This window comes from Ctenopharyngodon idella, chromosome 18 (genome assembly GCF_019924925.1).
Source record: "Ctenopharyngodon idella isolate HZGC_01 chromosome 18, HZGC01, whole genome shotgun sequence".
In the NCBI taxonomy this organism is placed as follows: domain Eukaryota; kingdom Metazoa; phylum Chordata; class Actinopteri; order Cypriniformes; family Xenocyprididae; genus Ctenopharyngodon; species Ctenopharyngodon idella.
Window position 1 is genome coordinate 34,090,672 of NC_067237.1, and position 23,087 is coordinate 34,113,758.

At 40.7% G+C, this 23,087-nt stretch overlaps 2 protein-coding genes across 2 annotated transcripts; both read right to left on the reverse strand.

Annotated features, from left to right (window-relative positions):
* Positions 1–937: 937 nt before the first annotated feature.
* On the reverse strand, positions 938–3,684 carry LOC127500334 (extracellular calcium-sensing receptor-like). Its single transcript, XM_051871441.1, has one exon. The coding sequence runs from the start codon at positions 2,432–2,434 to the stop codon at positions 1,469–1,471; it is 966 nt and encodes a 321-aa protein (XP_051727401.1). The 5' UTR covers positions 2,435–3,684; the 3' UTR covers positions 938–1,468.
* On the reverse strand, positions 2,364–9,884 carry LOC127499598 (extracellular calcium-sensing receptor-like; the record flags this gene model as incomplete). Its single annotated transcript, XM_051869989.1, has 5 exons — positions 2,364–2,382; positions 5,765–7,369; positions 7,602–7,896; positions 8,104–8,254; positions 9,812–9,884. Coding segments are annotated over 4 exons (1,338 nt in total), but the record flags the coding sequence as incomplete, so codon positions are not given.
* Positions 9,885–23,087: the final 13,203 nt, after the last annotated feature.

Consider the following 23,087-nt stretch of genomic DNA (forward strand, 5'->3'; position numbering starts at 1 on the left):
GCACTACGTGGTGTGCCCCTCTCTGAGATATGTGCAGCAGCTACATGGGCATCACATTTTATAGAATCAATGTGGCCCCTATTCCTTTAGTCAGTTCTGCTGTATTGTCAGACAGTGTTTAGATGGGTGTAGTCCTCGTGACTTGGTTGTATTCATCTTCCACTATGTTCTACCGTCTCTGTAACAGTGAAATAGAACGCCGGTTACTGGTGTAACCTTGGTTCTATAAATAGTGGTAGACCGCCAGAGTCTCTGGTCACTTGGACTGAGAGAATGACTTCAGACGTGAATGGAATGGATATAGCTTCCGACACATCACTGGTTAAGGTCACAGGTGACAAATTAATGCGGGAGTCTTGATATGGCTCGCGAGACGTGACTCCTTCCACTATGTTCGACCGTCTCTGGTGGTCTTCTACTATTCATAGAACCAAAGTTACACCAGTAACCTCTGTTTTCAATGCTATATCTTTTTTCTTATAGCCATTTTGTATTTTGTGAAGCTCAAAAATCTTTTGCTGCACATCAGAACTATATTCTTTGGTTTTTCTCATTGTGATGAATGATTAAGGGATTTTGGCCTTTGTGTTTACTCATATTTGTACAGGAAGTCATGGCTGAACAATTTCATGCTCCTAGTAACCCTGGTGTGCTAAAACATGTAAATATGAATAGGAATATACTTCAGAGATATTTTACTCTTAAGAATTTGTAGGTGTGCCAATAATTGTGGCCAACATGTATTGGAGAAAAACATTTTTTCATAATGTGAGTTTGCCCCCCACTTTCAATTGTTTTACTTCGATGAAAGGTTACAATTTTGTGAATTTTTTTTAATGAAAGTTCAAAAGGATCAATGCACAATGCAGATTTATTTTCACAGCCACCTTTGCTCATATTTACTAAGGGTGCCAATATTTGTGGAGGGCACTGTATAATAAACTTCATAAAACATCAGTAAAGTTTTGGCCATCATTCGGACGGGGTCCACAATAACAGGCTTGTACTAATAAACTAAACTATACCTGTTCTGTCTTCATGCAGCATATATCCCCCAGCTCCTTGAGTTCAAGTTCAATAAATTCTTCACCTTTGAGCAATGTTCATTTCAGGTTTCCTATCTTCTATTAAAGTATGCTATAACTAAAGTAATGCTAATTTAATTAATTGCAACTAATAGTAAAACTAGTAATAAATAAAGTATGTAATTCACCTCTATTCAAAAGAAGAAGAAGAAGAAGAAAAAAAAAATCACTCCGAGATGTTAGTACATCAAAATAAAATGTATTAATAATCAAATAAACAAACAAAATAAATAAAATAATTACAAAAAAAAAAAAAGTTTCAGTTCACAAAATCACTGTAGAAATAAACTACAGTTCCACAGATTTGGGTATTAAATTTTTTAAATAATAGCATAGCATGTGTGATATCTAACAATGATTGATATCTAAAAGAGTTGTGTGTCTTAGTGGACTTTTGTTGATGCTTTACCCATTAAGTGTTGTTTGGTATTCTGATCTGGCCTAAATACAATAATGAAACACTTAGGAGCAAAAATACAGAGAATCAGACCAAAGCTTGAAGCTAAAATGGCAAATATCTCCACAGCTACAGTAAATTTCCCTGGAGAGCTGACATAAGCTGGAACAAATGTGATCCAAACAGCACAGAATATGAGCATACTGAATGTGATGAATTTAGCCTCATTAAAGTTATCAGGCAGTTTCCGGGCCAGAAAAGCTAAGATAAAGCAAAGGAAAGCTAGAAGGCCAATATAACCTAGTACAGCCCAGAAACCAATAGCTGATCCTAAACTGCATTCTAGAATGATCTTTTCTTTGTAGTGTTGCATATTATTGTAGGGAAAGGGTGGGGATATTGTTAACCACAGCACACATATAAGAACCTGTACAAGAGTGAAACTAAAAACACAGAGTCTCTGTTGATGAGGCCCAAACCATTTCATAACATTACTTCCTGGAAGTGTAGCTTTGAAGGCCATTAACACCACTATTGTTTTCCCCAGAACACAGGAGATACAGAGGACAAAAGTTATCCCGAACGCTGTGTGACGCAACATACAGGACCACTCAGTGGGCCGACCGATGAAAGTAAGTGAACAGAGGAAACACAGAGTCAATGAGAAGAGCAGCAGGAAGCTCAGCTCTGAGTTGTTGGCTCTTACTATTGGAGAAGCCCTGTTTTTGTATAACACCAAAGTAATACTCAAAGCCACTAAAGAGCCTGAAATAGAGGAAGCAGCCAGTATAATCCCAAGGATTTCATTCCAGGATAGAAACTCCACCGGTTTAGGAAGACACTTGTTCTTCTTATTATTAGGCCAGTACTCAGGTAGGCATTTGTGACAATCTAAAGAATCTGTAAAATAAAAAGAAATAAATAAATAAAAACAACAGTGCCCAACAGTCATTCATGAACCACAGAAATAAGAGATTCTAAAACAGTTTTGTCTGATAATCTGTATAGGCTGGCTATCAGACTACACTGTTTTGGAATAAACAACCCATAAGGTCATTTTGTCCTATAAATTATTTATAAAATACATTCAAATGTGATTCAAACATACAATGACTTGAATAAAACCCCCCTTTATGATGTGCATGTTCTTAAAATGATTACAAATTTTTAAAGGAGTCATGAATTGAAAAAAAAAATAAAATAAAAAAAATCCTCGATCTTTTGATATCCAGGAGGTCATTGTACTATATAAAAAAACATAAGTTTCAGATCTCACAACTTCATTGTTAGTCCAAAAACAACTTTTATTGAAATCAAGCTAACATTACCTTTCAAAGGATCCTAATGTAAGGAAAAGGGCTGTTTATTTTCAAATATGTGAATGTGGTTCCAAAAGGGGGTTTTCGCAGCAATAGCATAGAAGAACCATTTTCATTCCCCAAAGAACCTTTCAGTGAACAGTTCTTAAAAGAACCAATTTTTAGTGTGTAGAACATTTTGATAATAAATCCACCTTATTCCTGATGAGCCTACTGTGTTTATGAATTATGGGTGGAACTTCCAGTTTGGGGAACTTCCATTCAAAAAGACTGAAACGAATCATTTCAAATGATAAGGTTGCCCTACAAATAAAGCTTATCCATCAGTTTGACTAATTGAGCTGCCAATTTTTCTTTCATGTTTTATTTTCAGACATCATGAGAATAACGTAACGCTTGGTATTTTAACGTGGCACATTATAACGAATACTTTTCAGTTGCTGCTTTCTATCCTTGTGATTATTTTCTTTATTATTTTATTTTTCTGACGGAAATCACTTTGAAATAGTATAATGCAATGCTGAAGTTCATTAACATTTTTTATTAAGGCAACGTATATTACATAATACAGATATATTTCATTACAGTTATATTTAACCTGTCCGTTATTGCTGTGGAAAGAATCACGGTTTTTCATGGTCTATTGAAAGTACCTTGTTGATGCTTTTACACTTTTAAATGTCCTTTTAATTTTCGTTGGTTGAAGGGTGAGTAGAATATTGTCATCTCATTGTACCCAGATAAAAAATAAAAAAAACGCATTATTGCATTCATAGAGTGAGCCTTTCACTGACTGTTTACAGCTTAACGGAAGTTACACCCATAATTCACCCATAAGCGTCATGGGCCGTTGGAATAAGGTGGATAACATTTTTCCAATGCAGCAATGGAGCGGTTGCAAATGCAAATAAAGAACCTTTATTTTTAAGAGTGTATAGGATTATTTGTTTTGTATATTTCACTGTGGATTATTTGGTGTGATTGGCTACAATGCTCATTCCTGCAACCTTTTACGCAGTGAGAGTAGATCTAAATGTGATCCTGTATCAGCACTTTCACAATCAGTTAATCTGGATCTTTTGCACCTTTTGAGGTCCAGAAAGGTATTGAAGACATTGTTAGAATAGTCAACGTGACTACAGTGGTCAAACCTTAATGTTTGACCACTGTAGTCACGTTGACCATTTTAATGATGTCTTCAATACCTTTCTGGACCTCAAAAGGTGCAATGACGTTGCTGCCTATGTGTGCTTCAGAAACCCTTTCTCATCGCCACAAGTTAAATGCATAAACAACCTGCGTGACCATAGTAACCTGCAATTATCAGAAATGGATAGTACTATAATAACATTTATTTTTAATTAAGAAAAAGCGCAGAATTAAGAAATTATTATATTAACGTATTCCCTATTTTTTTATCAATATTAAAAGAATATGCAGTGTACATTTTTATCTATCCCAACCAACAGTCTTTTAAATCCATTCACTAATCGTTTATTTTTTATTTAATATTTTAATGTTTTTATATTATTATTATTATTATTATTATCATCATCATCATCATCATCTTACATTTTTATTTATTATGTATTCGCTTTATTTCATGTAGGCCTATCTTTTTACCTTTCTGTATAGGCTATTATGTAACTTAAAGTATATATTTTGTAAATAGGCTCCTGTAAACGCCCGATCATGTCAATAAAGTTTTGACTTTATCACTGTATTTCTGTAGACTACACCAGTAGCCTATGTGACGATAAATGAGTGTTTTCATTTGTAGGCCCTCATGCGAGCATTCGAATGAAGTTCGAATAATTTGTTATTATTAATAGGCTATATGTCAAAAGAAGGTGCACAGGAATGTTACGGGAGGTTCACTTTAGTGGAATTTAACATATTTCATTTTATTTAGGTTTAATAGGCATAATAATAATAACAATAATAATTCTAATAATGACTCGATCAGTGAATGGATTTAAACGGCTGTGAGATGGGATGGATAAAAATGTTTTCTTGTAGGCCTAAATTATTTTAGGTTACATATTATTTTATAATTTACTGATAATAAAAAAATTCATTTGAATACTGTCTATAGGCAACATTGTGTACAATACAATAGGATATAATATATTAAAATAATAATTTCTTAATTCTGCTCTTATTTTGTCATTCTTACTTAAAAATACATGTTTTATAGGCCTATCCATTTCTGATAATTCCAGGTTGCTATGGTCACGCAGGTTGTTTACACATTTAACTCGTGACTATAACAGATATTGTTCCCTTAACATGAAGTCATGACCACAAGAAAAATCGTAGAAAAAATATTATTAAATGCTACTAACATTATAAATAAATAAAAATGTATCAATAAAAATAAGTCTTAATGATGTTTATAAATTATTAATTCATTATATTAAAAAAAAAATGTTAAAAACACTACCTTGAGAAATATATTTTACGTTTGTGAAAATAAAGATTATTTACAACACATGTATTAAATCACATGTATGTAAGGTGTAAAGGAAATATAATTACTTTTTGATTGTTGTTTCATTATTTTTTCTCCATTTAAAATAAATAAAAATATTAAAATAAAAATGTTATGGTATAAAATTATTTGACAACACTATTTTTCAGTGTCTTTGTTATGCATGTTCTACTTACTGTAGAAATAATGGTAAAGTATGAATAATTATGAGCATATAATCCTAAACCAAATACTAACCTTTACTATAGTATGTATGTTGTTAATTAATATCACTTAGCTTATGATTGTATAAATACACTGTAACTAGGGCACAAATAATAAAGTGTAAGCAAATATTTCTAAGAACTTCGCACGTCTTTTAAGCTAGATCTTTAAAACATTTTTACAAGATCCTTTTCTTTATCTTAGACTCTCATATAGCATTTACCAAGTAGTATGTATGATTAATTCAAGAATGTCCAGTAAAAAGAACCTGTCTCATTGCTGATCTCTCCATCTGCACAGTTAATGCAGTCATAGCAGCAGACAGGTCTTCCCTTATTCACAGCCTTCCTAGTACCTGGAGGACAGCTCTCACTGCACACAGACACAGGCACCTACAGGTGACAGGAACACAGAGCATCAAGGTCAAAAATTAACCAAGGTTGGCTACTGCATATTATTTATAATTATTTATAAATATTTATAACGTAATTCAGGGATGGTAAACTTCAGTTAGATGGTCACTGTACTGCAGAGTTTAGCTGCAACACCAATAAAATCTCACCTGCCTATAGCTTTCTAGTAATCCTGAAGACATTAATTAGCTTCAGGTGTGTTTGATTAGGGTCGTATCTAAACTCTGCAGGACAGTGGCCCTTCAGGACCAAAGCTGCCCATCCCTGATGTAATTATAGACATCACATTGTAGCTATACCTTTTCACTGCCATCATACCAAATGATAGTTCTGCTTAGACTGAATTCTTGGCCTTTAGGCTGGGATGCATCATATTGACCCACTGTCACAAAATGAACTGAACCATCTCCCTGAAGCTGCCAATTCACAAGTTCATAGGTGGCCACGGGGTCTCCATTTGAATCAAATGAAACAGAATAATTATTTTTGGTGAAGTTCACTTGTTTGAGCTGATCAAAAACCTGCATGATGGGCATAAAAAACTCAGATTGTTGTAATTTGCTGAATAATCAGTAGGCCTACTAAAATATTGGGTGTGGTTATATAGATATTTTATAGCAGGCCTACATGTATTGTAATATTTAGTTCAGTTGTTCCAAGATGAGAAAACTTACCTTACGGGGCTCAATTTTGATGTTTTTGCTACATCGTTTTTCGTTACAGACAATGCCATTGAGGGCATGAGCTATAGCATATGTGGCTTTGTACACCATGTTAGTGATCCGCAACTGGGACGTGTCTGTGTACGGGTTGTGTAATACGCGCAGATCCTCTGTGCCATTACACGCAGGCATAGCAGTAGAAGAACCTGTCTGCTGTTTTAGACTACAGCTAAATGAGCTTTCCCAGAATTCTGTCAGCAATGGAGATTTCAGCACCTTCGCTGGAGAGAGGTCAAGTAGAAAGTTACGAAAACCTGGTATAACAGACCGCGGGATTGCAAAGCCCACTGCACCGATACACAAATTAAACCGCAGCATTTGTGGGTCTGTAACCCACGCCTCGCTGCCAAGCCACTGCATCGGAGGGGGAGGCTGCTGACTCAGCTCTTCTAGGAGAAATCTCATATCACCAACGGACATGAAGGAAACTATTACACGAGCTGTTGACCTACGAATGACATCAGCGACTCTTTTCAGTTTACTGCGCGGCTGGGTCCTGTAATAGGCCTCAGAATACTCTACACAGATTCCTTCCTCCTCCGCAGCCTTCAGGAATGATGCCATGCCATTGTTCCCGTAGTCTGAATCACTGCGCACAGCCCCAATCCACGTCCATCCGAAGCGCTTGACCATCCGTGCAAGTGCGGCTGCTTGATGGTGATCGCTGGGAATGGTCCTGAAGAAAGTAGGATGCTGCCGCTTGTCACTGAGACACGCACACGTTGCATAATGACTCACCTAGAGAGCACCGTTAAGAGGGAAAAAAAAAAAAGCTATTTTTTTCTTTAACATGAAAGGACATTTAAAATAATTTCATTACTCGAATCCCATACTTTACAATCACATTTACATGTGTACTATCTGCAGTGACACAAATGTCATATGTGTCCGATGTTACAAGTATTTTCACATTGTCACAGTGCCAACATTTCAAGAACAAGATCAAGAAATAGCAATATAGAGCACGCACCTGTGGAATTCCAAAAGAACCGAAAAGTCTTGAAGTGCTTATAGCCGCAGTGGAACCAGATTCTCCAACTAGTGCAAGAACTGCAGCAGATTTTGCACAGGAATCCGTGTCGTTAAATACCAGATCTAGCCCGTTGGCAAGTTGAAATGCTACTTTCATTACCATTGGCACAGAGGCACAAGAGTCATATATATGGTACCCTAATGTGATGCCCGGTAAGAGATCAGAGCTGTTGTTAATCTCTTGGATGGCGAACTGTAAGACACGAGCAAAGCGCAGCTCCCTGAAGTCCATGCTGTTGAAAAGCACAAATGAAAAACTCTATTATAATAAATTGTAATTAAATATAAGCACCTTAGTGAAAGTTCTGCTTGTATGATTCTCATTAACACAGTTTACATAAAGAAAAAAAGACAAATATGAACATGATTTCAGCACAATTAATTGAGCCCATTCAACCCTGTTGTTTTAAGGATTGTATTTAGTTTTGTCAAACTCTAACCTCCCAATGCACTCTAGTGGTTGTGGCCGTCTAGTATAGGTGTGCTTCTCTGTCCTCAGATAGTAATGAATGGTGAAAGCCCCTCCAATAATAAAGTCTCCATCCTTGAAGAGAGCAGGGGGTTGAGGGTCATCTTGGAGGATACAGGTGCCTAAATAAACCCCCCACACAGCAGAACAGAGCCTGGTAATACACACCACTGTCAATACAAGATTAACATGCATTTCTTCTGCTAGGCAAGCAGCCACTCCAAATGTGAGGTCAGCATTAAGCCATATTTTATATATCGACCAACCACTGCTGTACTCCATACAGGAAAGGGGGTGTGGTTACTATTTTATATCAGTTAATCATGGTGAGAGAATGTGTCTCATAAGTGTATCATTACATTTCAAAACACCAAAACCATGATGTTCCTTCTTTAAGGCCATCTGTCAACCCAAAACGAAATGTAATGAGGAAAATAAGTTTGTTTTAAATTTCATCTGACTTGCCATTTCCTTTGCTTTTAAGAGGTTTGTCTTGTCTATTTCAGACTCCATGTTTTAGTGACACAAAAATATGACTCTAAAGCTTTCTGTAAATGCAGCCATAAATCATATTGAGTAAATGTTGCAAAAAGTTGTTTAAACTCAAGCTTTTATTCTATAAATATTTTAAATAATACTAATACTAATAATACTACTACTAATAATAACAATATGTTCCTTGCTTATCACCCAAGTTGGTATGGGAAGATTTTCTTGTGATTAACACTTTTGAAAAGGCACTTATTTCCAGTATTTACTGTGAGCTTATTGATTAGGATTGCACTATTGCTAACATTAAAAGTGCCTGAGAACATGAGTTGGGTGAAGAGTTTGTGGACGACTGGTGGGTAAATTCTCTTAATAGAATTCACACAAGGTCAGTATGTGCATTGCTCTCTGCAATTTATAAGTAGCTTATACCAGAACAAGTTACTTCAGAGATTTAATTTAACTTTAGTGCCAGAGTTACTTTACTGACAATACCACGAACACATTATTGTGACCAAGGTTATTATAGTTTTGCATTTTTCATTAGTTTTTATTTTTATTTCGTTTTGACTTTTTGTTTTCAAATTCTGTTTAGTTTTAATTAGTTTTTAAAGTGGGTTTGCTAGTTTAGTTTAGTTTTTATTAGTTTTAGTGTTAGTTTTAGTCTTTTTTTGTAATTTGGGTTATTTGTCAGGGGCAAGATTCAAAAAGGTCAGAAAAAGTATTGTGTAATAATAACTCAACAAAAACATCATACAATTTTAGAAAATATTAATTCAAAAATAAAACCAGTACATAAAATGTACATATGGGCACAAATATGTAAACAGTCTCAACACTCCGCAGTAAGTGCAAAATGTGTAAGTGACCTGTGCCAGTAGACAGTTCTGTCAGATTGTCTAAATTTACCCTATACAACAACCTACTCATCTGGATTGAAGCAGCAAACATTCAGTGTAAGAGTAAACAAATGACATAACATTATTTAATATTTGAATCACAGCTTATAGTGTTTTGACATCGACAACTTAAGTGCATTTTACCTCAAACTTGCGAATAGTTAACTTTCTAAAGTAGCAATCGCTTCTCGGGTCGACATTAACACACTGACAAAATTATATTCAGAATTAAAAATATTTTATACCACTTTTTAATGTGTGATTGTGTAAAGGTGTTCACGAGATACCAACCTTTCGCGAACTTGCTTTCAACGTCGAACACTCGTTCCAATGGAGACGCGGTGTGCACGGAGGAGGGGCTCTGTGTGTGTGTGTGTGTGTGTGTGTGTGTGCGTGCGCGCGCGTATGTGAGAGACGCGTGAGTGAGAGACGCAGGGAAAGGAAATGCAGCTGAACGTTATTTGCTCTATGAAAGACATTGACAAAGACGAAAACTAAGGACATTTAATGTATAATTTTATTTTATTTTAGTTAGTTTTGCCAAACACACATTACAGTTTTGGTTAGTTATCGTTTTTTTGTAATGCCTCGTTTTTATTTTTATTTCAGTCAACGACAATGTTTTTTCCCACCTAGTTTTCGTTTTTTCGTTCGTTTTCGTTAACGATTATAACCTTGATTGTGACGCGAGAGATATCTCGCTCAGATATTTCGTGTGCATGCTCAAACTGTGTCCTGTGCGCTCGCGAATCTCTCCGTGCTCTTGCGGAAATTAATTTGCTTCTGGATTAAACGCTGTCAAAAGTTATCAACCAATCAGAAGAGACGACTGATCCATGAAAATGCTACGTGGAATCTTATTGGCTGAGAGTGAACTGCACATGGAATTCTGCACATGGGGGGGTATAATGCTATTTCATGTATTCTGACTTATTTACACTGTTAAAGAGTTGGATTCTCATGCTAAACATGGCCAAAGTTTCAAAACACGAGTTGGACGTATGACCGTCATTTCTGTGCCAAAAATACTCTTCCAAATCCTCATAAACTTCCTGGTCTTTTTTTCGAGTATGTGCCTGTGTGACATCAGAAAGGTCGGAATTCCTTGTACGGGCACTTCTTCCCGGAAGAGTGCGCGTGCACATGTCGACCAGAGCGAGAGAGCAAGAGCACGCCCATCAATGCGCGTTCGGGTTTACGGAAGTCGTCAGCAGCGCCGCACAGGTCACAGGACTTCATGAAATCAACAATGTCACCAAAGAAGTGTGTTTTTGGTTGTGAGGGAAAGATAACCTTGCTTCCCAAAGAACCCAGCGTTAAGTGGAGCTGAGAGTTTTGTGCTCACACATTACATCGATGCGCTCTCGATATTTGTTTTTAAAATAACCATAGAAACTGATAGTTGCAATCACTTTTTTATTGGTTAAAATGAATGGAGAATATCTTTTTTCCATAGCTGCTCGAGCCCTCAGGATCGGTGGTTATGGTTTTATAAACAAGGCCCAGTTCTACACTGGATTTACAGATCGTTTGAAACTGAAAGATGGAGTGGTCACAGCGATAATGATCCCGGTCATGAGTCGGAACTGCAGGTGGTGAGTAAAACTGCTTCAAATGTTTTGTTGGCAATAGGCACCTAAGTGCATATAATGTAAACAACATGAATGTAGTGAATTCATAAATTCATTATTCATTATTCATCATTCACTATACGCTATATTCATTATAGTGATTCAGAAGTTATCCAGGGATAATGTGATGGTGTATTGTGTGTGTTTAAATACAGTTGTTTAGCTGACCATTGATAGCTTGCAGACGATCGCTACGCAAAAGCTGCGCGTGCTCGTCACTCTTTAGCTCCGCTCACATGGCACGCCTCCAGGCGCTCGGCTGTTTTTGGAAAGACTCGGTACAGCATATCTATCTTTTATAAATATGATAAAACTTTTCGGAGATATGAAGGATGCACTACTTCTCTATAGGTACTCAAGATTAACATAATGGCAGAAACTGTGTTTGATACCCCCCTTTAAAATACACTTAAAGCTACTTTGTTCTCAAATTGATAATGTTAACAACATCAGCATTGCGTGACTGTGTGTATTTAGCATGTATTAGATTTACCTGTAGATTTAAATTTCTGTAGCCACTCTGCAGTCCAATGTCTTTTGCTTTTGACTATGTGTGAATCTCCACTTGTCACTGATGATTGTCATTTGGACCTTGCTGGATTACAATTCGCCATCAAAATGATAAGTATAATTATAGCAGCTGCTGTGAAAAAAGGCTATAAATGATCCGCTGTCTGTATCATCCTCCACATGCCATGTAGCTTACTAGCTGGTACTCCAATGACTGCGCCATTGACCTAAAGTCAATGGCGCAGTCTATTTCACTTGCCTCAAAATAGTAATGTGCCAACAATGGGCCTGAACACACCTCTTGTGTATTATTTGTTTTGTTATTTAAAGAGCATGTTAGTAATATGTGCCTACATGCGGGTGCACAACGTGCATACACTGTGCTCATTACACACACAGGAAATATAATTAAAGATATTAAAGATACAAGGATTGCAATGTAAAATATTATTATTGTGTACATAAAGATAAAAATGCTTGGTGGAATCCGGCTTTTCCCGTAGATTGTCTGCTCTCACGCTTTAACCTTGTGCATGAGCAGATCCATTTCTTCACTAGAGAAGCGTTCAGTTTTTCCGCTTGCAAATTCTGCCATGTAAATAGTGAATCTACCATGGAGCGAGAGCAACTGGCTTTTAAAGGGAATGGGAGATGAGACTCTGATTGGTTTATTGCACGTTACACCCAAAACACACCCATTACTCATTAAGAGAATAGGGAAAACCCTATTACGCCATGCACCTTGCGCGCCGAACATTTTCCCGTCCTTAAACTAGCAAAAGTGGATTCGGACATGCCCTAAGTGCACCTGTGCTGTGCGCTTTAGACTATGTGCTGACTATGCGCTTAGATCATTAAAATAGGGCCCCAGATGTGTGTTGTTTGTTTGGGAGCGCAGCACACTCAAGGAGCTCTCGAGGGGGCTGCTTGCGAGCATTGTGAGCATCTCCAGTTGAAAATGCTGCGCTCCCACTGAGCACTCTTTGAGGAGAATGCTTCGGCTCGCGTCCCTCGTGGCTCAGGTCCCACTGCTGCCAAGGCAGAGCGGCACCTGCTGTCGTGGGGTTCGCAAATGGATCTGACAGAGGGTTTAGAGATGGGCTCTGCCTTTTCTCTGCCTTCACCTGGCAGATCCAGTGTATCAATTCAGGGTCTGGAAGCATGCGCTGCAGTTTCTTCTGCCCCGATTGGGACAGCTTCACTACATTTATCCAGTTCTGAGGAATTGAATGTTGTTAGTGTTGCTACAGGAGAAACTGAAGATTCATCACTTGAGGAGATAGTGGAGGTTTTAACTTGTGCTGTGGCCAAATTAAACATCGATTGGCCGGCCGAGAAACGAGAGCTGCATAAGACAAGCAAATTAGACAAATGTTTTCTGCCATCTAGATCAGCTCAACCTCCACGTCGGGGCTTGCCGTTTTTTCCCGACCTCGACACCAAGGTGTCGAGTTTGTGGAAGAAGCCAGTTCCTTATCGTATTTTCACACCAGAACAACATCTGCTTTGGTGGGCAAAGCGTACTCGGCAGCAGGCCAGGTGGCATACTGTGTCTATTTTGCAGGCATACCAAGCATACCAAGCCTGCTAAAAGACCTGGGTGATAGCGAGGAAGTGTTGGCTGACGTCATTCATGAGTTGTGTCGGTCAGCTGATTTAGCTCTCTGCGCCACTAAGGAGATGGCCAAATCAGTAGGCCCGTCTATGGCAGCCCTGGTGGCCACGGAGAGACATCTTTGGCTCAACCCCACAGAAATAAAGGACCATGATAAGAGTTTTTTGCTGGATGCTCCGCTTCATCCTACTGGCCTTTTCGGTGATGCTATAACAACTGTCACTGAGAGGTTTCAGGAATCTAAAAGACTAGCGGCAGCACTCCAGCAATTTCTCCCTTGCCGAACCTAGGACTCTGCAGCTGCTGGGCGGGAGCAACCCAAACTGAGTACAGGTTCCTCATATAGGGCGCAGCAGAAGCAGAGCGTTGCTACCCATGCTCCCCCTCAGAGAAGCTGGGAGGCGAGTCAATGATCGCAGGCGAAGTCCACGAAGGGCAGGGCGGATCTGAGGACCGTCATTGTCACTAAGAGGGCTTCGTCAAAGAAATCCTGATGCCAAGAAAAGCAATTAAAAGCAAAGCAATGCCGGGGCGCAGAGGGAGGAGAGTTTCACTCCTCTCTGAGGAGAGTTTCACTGCAGTCAGGGCAGTTGTTCCCTGCCAGTGCGCCGCTTCAGGGCACTGTGCTGACTGCCCAAAGTATACCAGAGGCCAGTCTCAAGAGACTGGTACCCTTAGTAAATTTTATGGCAGAATGGAAATGTCCACCGAATACATCTCAGTGGGTCCTGCAGATAATAGAAAAAGGGGTATGCCATTCAATTCAGGACTTGTCCGCCCCGATTCAGCGGGGTCCTGGCCACAGTGGTGAGCCCCGAGCAGGCTCTGGTTATGGCACAAGAAGTAGAGACTCTTCTACGAAATGAGGCTATAGAAAGGGTTTCTTCTCTATCGCTGGAGCACAAGGAGGTATCAAAGTAGATCAGCTGGAGCACAGGGAAGCATCAAAGTAGATTGTTGGAGCACAGGGAAGCATCACAGGAGATCACTGGAGCACAGGGAAGCATCACAGGAGATTGTTGGAGCACAGGGAAGCATCACAGTTGGAGCACAGGGAAGCATTACAGGAGATCGCTGGAGCACAGGGAAGCATCACAGGAGATTCTGGAGAATGTAATTGTACTTTAGTTGTATTCTGTATTGCAGTATTACCGCAGCTGTATTGCATTATTATTTTAGTACTACTTCAGCTCACGTTCCCTATTAGTGGGTGAACAATCCAACTACTTCAGTGGTATTGCAGTAATACTGCAGTTGTATTGCAGCTTTAGTTTAGTAATACTTCAGCTGTACTGCAGTTGTACTCCAGTAAAACTTCAGACATACTGCAATATTGCAGTATTTTTGTGTCCAAAAACGTCTCAGGTTACGCATGTAACCATAGTTCCCTGAGAACAGGGAACGAGACTCTGCGTTGACCGCATATGGGGAACGTCACATGTGAACCGATGTCTGAAAGCCAAGGAATCAAACCACTCCAATCCTATTGGCCGGTGACAGCCTATGACATCATCATAGCGCGACCCAGAAGTATAAAAGGAGCGCCTAGAGAATCAGTCAGTATCTTATCGTCTTGAGGGACTGTTCAGCAGGCAGCCCCGAAGCATGGCAAAGCAACGCAGAGTCTCGTTCCCTGTTCTCAGGGAAGGGAACTCTACTCTGCGTTGACCGCATATGGGGAACGATATACTCACGCCACCATGCTTGAGGAGAGTGCATGCCAAAATGGCTAGACAAACGTCCAGCAGTTTCAAGAGAAACACCAGATAGCAACTCACCCTCGGATCACACAAAGGCTGTCAGTGACAGCATTCCCTACGGCCAACAGCCCAAGCTGAACCTCAAGAGGCCTTTCGTAGAAAGCCTACCATGGCTGCTTGGAGGCTCCTGGGACCAAATCTTCCGCAGAAAGCAGGTCCCTTTAAGGGAATGTGGCCAAGGAACCGAAGGGAACCCCGGCCAGTCACTAGAATGGGGACATAGTCACCCCAATGCCACCAGGGAGGCCGACCTAATCTGACATAGGACAAACTCAGTCTTGGCCAGCCCTGTCTGAATACAGAGTCTCAAAAACGCATTCTTCAGAGAAGACAGCAAGTAAGTAAAAGGCAGTAAGCAACTCAAACTAGGGATGCACCGATCCAATATTCAGATCGGGTATCGGCTCCGATACTGCCATTTTTGCCGGATCGGGTATCTGCCGGACGGGATTGATCCAAATCCGATACTGTGCGTATCAGTATATGGCTGTAATACATAGTCTGTGTTATTATTAGGCTCCACAAAAGGCACAAAAACATTAAAAAGCACCAGAAAGTTTCTGTGCACTATATTCCAAGTGTTCTGAAGCCATTCCATAGTTTAATTTGAGGTACAGATAAATATTTAAGTCGTTAAATTAAAGTTCATGTAAATGCCTCCCTCCGCTACGGCTGTCAGTCATTCTCAATTCAGCATTCAAACTGCGTGTCGCGTTCGGTTACAACAGTCAACACAATGAAACTCTCTCCAAGATGAAATAATGTTTCTATTATTATACTTCATCTGTAGATAACGATACCGGTAATACAATACGCATCAATATATCTTCACTTTGTGCTTTGAACTTTTCAATGCGAAGCACTGCCGCTGCGCGCTGTGACTCCATGATGCTTCAAGCGCATCATTCTGCACACGGGATGCGCATAGCACTTTGTGCCGCTCTATATGGGAGCCGTTCATATTATAATACTTTTGCACAATGAAAGATTGTTAATAGCATTTTTTTTGTTCTGTCCTATCTATCATATGTTGCTGCCTCATTAAAAAAAAACTCCGCTATAAATTTAAAAGAAATGTCTTTTAATTTTATAGTATAGCCTATGTTTATATATAAATAAATTTAGTTTATGTTACATGACTCAAACATTCATGAAAAACAAGCCATGAGTCATGGATGAAAGAATCAGCTGGACTCCTGTTTATTTTGAATGTCTACCGAGCTAGTGAAGCTATTGGTTTATTTACAGTTGTTACACTAGACTTTCGATATATTCGTCATAATTATTACCATGCATCATTTTCATTTTTATATTTTAATGATAAGACATTTAATAGCTTCTGATTTCGTCCACATTTTCATATTTATTCACAAACTTATAGGATAAACAAATTGGCTATGCATTTATTTATATTACGAAAAGAAAGTATTATGGAAAGAAAGGTAAAGACTGCGTCACTTTTCAGTTTTCATCTTGAACACTTTTTGAGGATCGTGAGTGAACGCGATCATCTCTTCCTCTTTACTACTTTACAGAAGGAATTAAACATGAATGAAAATCAAAAAATATGTTGAAAGTTGCAGTAGCTTACCGAAATCTGTATCACGTCAGTTCAATCAGTGTTGCAAACAATGTCACTTATATACCTCAGAAATTCGTTGACCATAAACTTAGTTAGCAAATAGTCAGCAGCAAGAAAAATAAAACGAACTATTTAAAACAAAACGAAATGGATTAGAAACTTAATTATGTAAGTATAAGTATTATAATATATTATAAAATGGACAAACTGGGTGCGTGTAATCAAACGCATTGTTTTCATTTTATTCTGGAGACTGAACTCGCGCTCTGCTGCCACACTGGAGCACACTCACCACCAACTGGACAGGGGTGGGAATTACAGTTAGCCTCAGTAATCTGTCAAAATGACGGACAGGCTGCAGTTTTTCTGTCACTGCTAAAAAAAAATTCCATCAATGACAGAAAATTTTCGGTTAACGCGACCTTTGAGATTATATATATATATATATATATATATATATATATATATATATAAACGTCACACTACCGCTGGTGACACTCCACGACCGCAGTGGTGCAGTTGTCATGCCGACTGTCACAGCCCTAAGTGAGGCATACAATTTATTAGGCAATTTAGCACTTTTTTTTATTATTACTTGAATATCAGATCGGTATCGGCCGATACTGAATTCCAGGTATCGGATCGGTATCGGAAGCAAAAAAAGCCGGATCGGTGCATCCCTAACTCAAACCCACGCATAGAGACGGGCATCCTGGAGAGCAGAACTCAGCTGAATGCTATGAACCCTCATATTGAGGGGAGTACAATCTGCTCAATCCTAGGATCTACTCAGCGCCTAATATTGCACTGAGGAGGCTGTGCGCTAAGAGACCCTGACAAAGGGGAGCACAAACCAGCCTGGGGGCTGATCCTCAACGGGAGGCCTCATGGAAGCCTTCACCAATGATCAGCTTAGGGAGCTAAGCACTATTACAAAACAATCCTAACAGAGGAGTACAAAGCTCAACCTAACAGATAGACCATACTGTAGGCACATAATCATGGAGGCCAAAGAGGGGCCTACAACATGACAAAGTTCCACATGAAGTAGAAACTACATAATTAGCAGATAAGACTGTAAAGTGCCCACATAACAGTCCACCTAACACAATCCAACAAGCAGTGTACTTGGTAAAAGAACCTTTTTACTCTTTAAAGCAAGAGGAGTACAACATACGCCATCATGAACTAAAGGAGGCCCAAAAACCGGGCCTACAACTTCAGTCAGACATGTGGCGTCAGCTCGTGGCAGTGTTTCAAGCTCCAGGAAGGACAAACAACCGAACTACAGGGAGGTTAATAAGTCACCTGGGGCCCTGGCCAACCAGCAGTGTACTCAGCAAAACACCTCTAACTCTCTCAGCGAGAGGAGTACACTATTACATACACCAGCATATTCTAAAAAGGAGGCCCTGAGGGCCTACTACTTGAAAACACGCGGCGTAAGTCTAGTGGCCACTTAAAGTTCTAGGAGCAAAATAGAACCAACGTATTTACGAGGTAGCTACTTAGCTCAACTAGAGATAAAGGATAAACATAAACCATGCTCAAGGAAGTAAATGTAGAAAACCGAACCACAGCAAGGTTAATTACAAAAACACACCCTCAGAGGTCAGCCACTCAGAAACGTACTCAGTAAAAACACTTTTTACTCTCAGAGTAAGAGGAGTACACAACCGAACTCCAACATGCTACACAGGAGGCCTAGAAGGCCTACAACTTGTAAACATGTGGCATCAGCCAGTGGCAGTCATGACCACATCAATGGTGATGGGTCATCCAAAACCCAAACAGAACTGTGCCAACATGTAATCTGAAAGAAGGCCTAAACAGGGCCTACAACTCCAGCCACACGTGGTGCCAGCTAGTGGTTAAAAAGGGGACCAAGCTCAAAAGGGGACCAGTTCTAACCCAGCAGACAGTTGTGGGTAACTAGCTTAACACAACCTAAGCTAAGTCTACACATTCCAACAGGCAATGTACCATAATAGGGGTACAATGAAATGCTATCACGGTCTAAGGGAGGCCTACAAGGTCTACTACCTCAAACAGACACAAGCATAAACCTGTGGCAGTGCTAAACTACGTGAGCAAAACTCATGACCATATACCAACAACACTTGTAAACACAAGCTGCAAACTAGAAGGAGGCTAAATACATTAGAGCCTACAACTCCACAGTTATATGCAATATAGTGGCAATGATCACCTAGCGGGAGCTAACAGAAACCAAACTGAAAATGAGGCTCTCTACACTCAACCTGAGTGTGCAATCCAACAGGTGATGCACTCAGTGAAGCACCAAACCCTAACCGGGGAGTGCAAAAGTCACCACGCTCTTAAATAGAGGCTAACACAAGCCTACTATTCTGAGAACAGGTGCTACCTGTGGCAGCACTAGAGTAAAGCTCACATACATGTAGGGCAAAACTAGAACTCAAAGCAGACAAATGCTTTGTAAATGCATGCCATTCTAAAGAGGATAAATGCTCTCACCAAACAGAACTACAGATCTGTACTGAACCCTAGAGGACGGAGGCTAAAAAGCTAGCACCGTAACTCAAACTTGAATGTTAATTCAAGGGGCTCAGGGGAAAGACAAATCATAGCATGAATGAAGTTCTAGAAAGTGGGGCCTAGCATACACTGCAAAAACTTATAGATAAAGATAAGAGCCTACCACCTGAGAAACAGCACCAGGGAGGCTAGTAACAGCCTGCTAACAGCCTGCTACCTTAGCTGTTAACCTCAGTTATTGCACTTATATAAAGTAAGGGGAAATGGGCATACGGCCTAACAACTCCCTAAGGAGGAGGCCAGAACTAGGAACTATACAACCTAACAAGGGATAGTAATTACAGAGGGTGATTTATAACAATAAACACCTAACCTAGCTCTAGCCTGGGCCGCTAAGCTGTGGGCCTACAGAGCCACACGCCTAGCAAAGCCTGGGCTTCACTCTAATCTTCATAGATAAGAGGAAAATAAAGCGAAGCTCAACAAGCCAAAAATGCCAGGCGGCCAATTAGGGCCGTCCTGGACATAAATAACTGAAGTGACGAGTGCTAACTCAAACCATTCTAGCAGACACTAGCTGAGAAGCTACTCTATACACAGGTGGCTAAACGGCGGCCATTTTGTGGCCTGCACAGAAATCGTTCTAGCCAGCCTAACAACTTCAGTCCCATAAATTTTTACGGCTACATGCTCACCCAGGTGAAAAAATTGCACTTCTATAATGTACTTAAAGTGCTCTATTTTCGTGCACTAATTTTGTACTTAATATACTAAAAATCATTCTTGAGTACTTCTTAAGATCATCTTAAGAACATCTAAGTGTACTCAACTGTGCTATTTTGAGACAGTATGAAATATTAACTAAAATGTGTTTTTAATATACTATCTCTGTATTAAAAAAATATATTTAGATACCACTTATAGTACATTTTAACCTATAGTGTACTACAAGTGGTAGCTAAATATATTTTTTAAATACAGAGATAGTATATTAAAAGCACATTTTAGTTCATATTTCATACTGTCTCAAAATAGTACAGTTGAGTACACTTAGATGTTCTTAAGATGATCTTAAGAAGTACTAAAGAATGATTTTTAGTATATTAAGTACAAAATTAGTGCACGAAAATAGAGCACTTTAAGTACATTATAGAAGTGCACTTTTTTTTCACCTGGGCAGGAAAAAACTATACAGGAAAAACAAGGTCAATATATTTAGAACATAAATATAGACCCAGCTTACCTTCCTGCGGCTTGAAGACCGAAGACTCCTCCTCCTCATTCTTTCCATAAAGAAGGATGGAATCTAAGGTTCTTTAAAGCCTAAAAGAACTTCTTCACTATCAAGCCAGAAGGTGGGCATTCAGAAAAATTCATCATGGGCCCAACCATCAGCCTAACTGTTAGAAGCGCCTGAGCATGTTAACAGTATCCAAAACAAAATCCCCGGGACTCGGAGGAAGAAGGGGCGAGGGCAGGTGTACAGTCGCCCACGCTAGAGAGGGGATCAATCACCGGCGCTGCTGGCACCTGTGTTCGATCACCTCCCTCAGATCCTGCTTCTTCCTCCTCGCGTCCCGCCGCTTCTGCGACTTGCTCCTAGGAGGCGTTCAAGCGGCGACACTGGACCTCTGACTCTGCCTCTGAGCCTCGACTCGAGACGGGCCAGGACCTCCCACGTGTCTGGGCCCAGATTCAGATCTGAGCGGGATGCAGGTTTTAAACGCTGCTGAGCGTGCCTTCGCCTCCCTGAACTTTCCAACCACCGCCTCGACGGAGGTACCGAAAAGTTCAGCGGGCGAAACCGGGGCATCGAGGAGAAAGCCCTTCTCTTTCTCCCTGATGTCCACCAGGTTTAGCCACAGATGTCTCTCTGTGGCCACCATTGCCCCCATCGATCTACCGATCGAAGCGGCAGTTTGTTTAGTGGCCTGGAAAGCGAGATCTGTGATGCGGCAGGACTGGAGCTTTTAGTGTCGGTGCGCTCCCCGTGACGAGATAGTTTGCGAACGTCTCGTCAATAGGGGGCATCGACACATATCCATGCTGGCTCAACCCTTCAACATCAGCGAAGTTCGCCCGATGATGAAGATGAATGCGAGCCGAGTATGGGTTCTTCCATGCCTTCTCGATCTCAACGTGTAGATCAGGAAGGAATGGAAGGCTCACTGGAGTTATCAGGTTATGGCCGGAAAGGAACCGCTCGTCAATTCATCCGCGTGCGGTTTTCCTAACACACTCCCAAGGCAGCTGCAGCCTGCCAGAAGCGTGTTCCATAACCTCCAGTAACTCAGCATACGCTGGGCAGGGTGGCCCTGTCTGTGCGTGCTCCTCGCCCAGACGCATAGGTTGTGTGTATCTTCCGGTGTCAGAAACCTCGGACATGGGTCAGCACACTTCCTAAAACGTTAGTCAGACATATTAGAAAAAATTCCTTACCGGATTTGAAAACAATGGCAAAGACACAACAGTTCCGAAAGACGAAAAGATACTGCCTGATTCTCTAGGAGCTCCTTTTATACTTCCGGGTCGCGCTATGAAGATGTTGTAGGCTGTCGCCGGCCAATAAGATTGGAGTGGTTTGATTCCTTGGCTTTCAGACATCGGTTCACATGTGACGTTCCCCATATGCGGTCAACGCAGAGTAGAGTTCCCTTCGAAAGGGAACTGCATTTTTCTATATGTAACAAAAACTGTAGTATTACTTCTAAAAAACTGCAGTAAACTTTTGTAAGAGGTCGCTCTGCTCAGGGTCTGTGGCAGGACCATCATCTCACTTGGCACATAAATTGCTTAGAGATGCTGTCAGTGTGCTGTCAGGCCATCAGATTCTCCTGTGAGCCCAAGGGAGACTGCATTCCATCAGGGCAGTTTACATCCCAGGGTGCCTGATTCAGGGAGCAGACATCCTGTTGAGACAGGGGCAGAGGCCCAGGGAATGAAGACTTCACCCTGAGGTGGTGGAGCTCCTATGGGAAAACTTCGGTCGAGCCGAAGCAGACCTGTTCACATCTCGAGAGATGACTCAGTGTCCACTATGGTTCTCAATGTCAAACCCAGCACCTCTTAGGCTGAAGGCCATTGTGCAGGCATGGCTGAGGCTACGTCTGTATGCATTTTCCCTGATTGCTCTGCTTCCGGGAGTTCTGGAGAGAGTTCGCCAGAATGGGGTCTGCCTGTTGCTAGTAGCGCCATTCTGGCTGGCCCAAGTATGGATTTCGGACCCAATGTCCCTTCTAGACGTCTTTCCTCTAGAAATTCTGATCAGAAGGGACCTTCTCTCTCAGGCGAACGGGTTGATCCTTCACCCCTGTCCAGAGTTGTGGAAACTGTGGGGCTGGCCTCTGATGGGGCCCAGCTCAAAAGCTCAGGTCTCTTAACTGAGGTTGTTGAGACCATTCTCCATGCCAGAGCTCCTCCCACAAGGCAACTTTATGCACTGAAGTGGAGATTATTCACTTCATGGTGCAGAAATCTCCAGTGGGACCCAGTTAACTGCCCGGCGAGTGCAGTGCTAAACTTTCTGCAGGAAAGGCTTTCTGCAGGGTTATTTATCCCCCTCCACAATAAAGATGTACATGGCGGCCTTAGCTGCTTACCATACTCCTTTGGGTGGTGTATCTTTGGGGAGACACCCTCTTACTACTTGTTTCCTACGTAGCACTTTGAGACTTAGACCTGCAGTCTGCATGGGGGTGCTGGCCCGGGATTCGGCCGTTGTTTTGCAAGGCCTCTCTGTGGCTCCTTTTGAAGAAGTTTCTGCGTCGCCATGCCATACTCCTGGCGTGACCGTGAGTGACTTTCTTCAGGTATATCAGAAGCTGAATGTGTATGTTCGGGTAGGCTTTGTAGTTTCCTGGTCAGTGACGTCACCCACCTATGACGTTCCATCATACCATTGGACTGATTTCATACATGCTTCGTGACGCAATCACGCAGAGGCGGTCCCACG